The sequence below is a fragment of the Chaetura pelagica genome, unplaced genomic scaffold (genome assembly GCF_000747805.2).
Source record: "Chaetura pelagica isolate M959 unplaced genomic scaffold, ChaPel_1.0 scaffold356, whole genome shotgun sequence".
NCBI classification, from domain to species: domain Eukaryota; kingdom Metazoa; phylum Chordata; class Aves; order Apodiformes; family Apodidae; genus Chaetura; species Chaetura pelagica.
In genome coordinates, this window is record NW_009953964.1 from 6,698,853 (window position 1) to 6,701,788 (window position 2,936).

Consider the following 2,936-nt stretch of genomic DNA (forward strand, 5'->3'; position numbering starts at 1 on the left):
CAGCACGGAAGAACTCCAGGCGCTTGGACCCAGACCAAGTATTTCCTCAAGTCTTGTTCGACATGAACATAAAAGGAGCGAGCCAGATTCCCAACGCCTTCAGAGGGCTGAAAAATCCCTGCTGCAGAGCCCCAGTTCCTCCTTGCCCATGCACAGGGCCTGGCTTGCCCCAGAGCCACACTGTCCTTCCCTGTGCCAGCACTTGCCCTCCATGTCAGGTCAAGCTCCATATCCAGGCTAGATGTGGCCAAGCTCCACCTGCATCCCACTGCCATCCTTGGTCAGACACAGCTACCCCCTCCAGTGCCCACTTCTCCTGCCCAGCACAGGAAGGTGCCTTGGAAGGCAGGTGGTGCTGACCAGCTCCTGGCCATGCTGCTGCAAGCCCCGGCTTGCTGCCCTGGAGGGCTGGGGGAGGTGCGGGGCAGCTGCACGGGCTTGGAGGCAGGAGCTGGGAGAGGTTTTCACACGGCTGCCCGGGAAGGGGAGAGCTCAGCAGGCTGCGTCACCCAGCCCCACCCAGCCCAGCCAGCACCTCCTGCTCCCTGTCCCCCTCCGTGCCCGCACGCCAGGAAATCCCTTCTGCAGGTGCCAACTTAGCCGGGAGCCACGGCAGTGCCAGCCCTCTGGCTTCCCCCACGGCCCTGCTAACCAGGGCTTCCTTCCTACCCTCTCCACCCAGCCAGAACCTTTGTTCCCTGTGTCTCCATCACTGCACCCAGCCAGATGCCCACCAGACACCACCATCCAGGGCCTAGGCACCCTGGGCAGAGTCTCACCCAGCATGGAGGGGAATCAAGTGCCTGCACAAGGGCCCAGGCAGCATCCCCCAGTGCCTTCCCACCTGCGGCACTGAGGGTCTCTCTTACCCAGCTGGCAGATACTGTGATATGCCACACAGCCCACAGCTCCCCACACATGAGCCCTTACCCTGACTGCACTGCAAGCAGCTCAGGACCACAGCCTTTTAGATGTCAGGACCCCAGCAGAGCCCCATGCCGTGACAGGTGGCATCTCTGTTGTGTGATCACCAAGATGAAGCAGCCTTGCAGCTCACTCAGTAGCGCCACAGTGATGGACGCAGCCGAGAGCCAAAGCATGTGCCAGTGATGCTTCCCCTCATGCTCCTCGGCTCCAAAGAGCAGGACCATGCTGCAGCCCCTAATGCCAGGCAGGACACCTCCTTTCAGCCCACTCCGGCAGCCCCAGGCCAGGCAGGACAGCCTGCCCTGCTGGAAGCACCCTTGCTCGAGGGAAACCGTGGCCAAGGACAGCAGGGCAGGAGTTCTAGGGCTGCAGATGCCTCCAGGGTGCAGAGAGCACCTCTTCCCATCAAACAGGACTCACTGCCCCATTATGCAGCTCAGCCTTGTCAAAGAGCCCCCCCAGAGCTGCCTACATCCCCTGGGAATGTCCTCACTGCTCCTGCCTGCCCTGCCCAGGATGGCAGGATGTCCAAGCCCTGAGGGCAGCACTGGCCTGTGTGCACAGCAGGGCCGTGGCTTCATGAGGCCCCTGCCCTGGGAGGTTCCTCCATCCGACCAGACCCTTTGTTAGGCGCTGGCTCACAGCCAAGAGAAACATTTTTTAGAGAATCAACTTGCTGAAGCCGTCTCTCCATACCCAGCAGAGATATGCAGGCTCCAGGACAGTGGTACTGGCAATTCGAACTTTACACAGTGCTCTTGGGATCTGTAGTCCGTGCTGGGGTGCTGCAGAGACCTGCACCCCTTTGAGACAGGCACATGGTGCCGGGGTCAGGCCCCACACAGCACCAGGAGCAAAGCTGTCCTTCGAGAAGCAGTCTGTGTGCCAGCCATCCCAGCGTCAGCAGCACAGGCAATGCAGTCACATTCCAAGGCTTATAAGGCAATTGCGTGGCCAAAGCTGTGGCCAGCACTCACCCAGGGGACTGGGCTGCCCAGGGACGTGCACAGACCCAAGGGCCAGCCTATCACATGGGGAGCAGCTTGCCCCAGGCACCTCAGCCACAAGCAGCCGGCAGCACAACGGCTCTTGCTCATGCTGGAGAAACGGGCTGGTTTTGTAGAGGGAACCACATCCCAGGGCAGGGAGCAGCACAGGCTTCCTCCCCTCCCTGTTCATCCCAGAGCCAGCTTAGGTACTGTGCTGGGAGCCGTGCAGTAGGAGGGAGGGAGGGAGGAAGGGCACAAGCTGTGTCCCAGGATGCTGAGCCCAGTGTTGTGGTGCAGACCGGGAAGCCAGCCTTGCGGCTTGGAGAACATGAGAGGGGCTCCCCTCCCCCTGCAGTGGGTACAATCCGGAAGGGGCCTCCCCTGCCCCCCGCCCCCCAGCAGCCAGAATGACTCTGCAGAGACTCTAAAGCATTTCTCATCTGAGGTTCTCTGCCCGGAACACCCCCCTGCCAGACCACAGCTGATAAGGTTCCAAGGAGGCTACACAGAGCCAGGCAGGGCAGGATGCAGTGCTCCCAGGGCCTTGGGTCATCCACATCCCCCATACAGCTCTGCCTCAGCCACCTGGATGCAGCCATCATGGCTCCCACCCACAGAGGCAGGGGAAAGATGGGTGTCACAGGTCTTGGCTTCTCTTACCCTGGAGATGGAGAGTGGCATGCTGAAATCCTTCCCTCCCTGCAGCCTGAAGCCCCAGGGCGCTGGCCCGTTCAGCATCACCTTGTAGGACTCCATATCACCCATCTCTGCAAGTGAAGAAGGTGTGATCCTGGCATTAGGGTTCATGGGAACAACGGGAAAGCAGACAAGGAGGAGGACCAGCTTCCAGCAGGAAGAGACAGGTCACATTTTTAGCAGTAACTCCACCCTGACCATCCTACACTGCGGTTAGAGACGCACCCCAAATCTATCAGCATCTCCTCCAGCAGCATCGGAGCCAAGGGGCCCAAGCTAACATTGACTAGCACCAGAGCGACAGGCACAGCCACACTAACACCC

The 2,936-nt window shown here is 60.5% G+C and overlaps 1 protein-coding gene across 1 annotated transcript in view; it reads right to left on the reverse strand.

The window, feature by feature from the left end:
- PDLIM7 (PDZ and LIM domain 7 (enigma)) overlaps positions 1-2,672 on the reverse strand; it is a 16,483-nt gene extending 13,811 nt beyond the window's left edge. The window contains exon 1 of the mRNA XM_010002092.1: positions 2,577-2,672. Coding sequence (XP_010000394.1) covers positions 2,577-2,672 — 96 coding nt within the window. The remainder of the gene's footprint in view (positions 1-2,576) is intronic.
- Between the last annotated feature and the right edge of the window lie 264 nt (positions 2,673-2,936).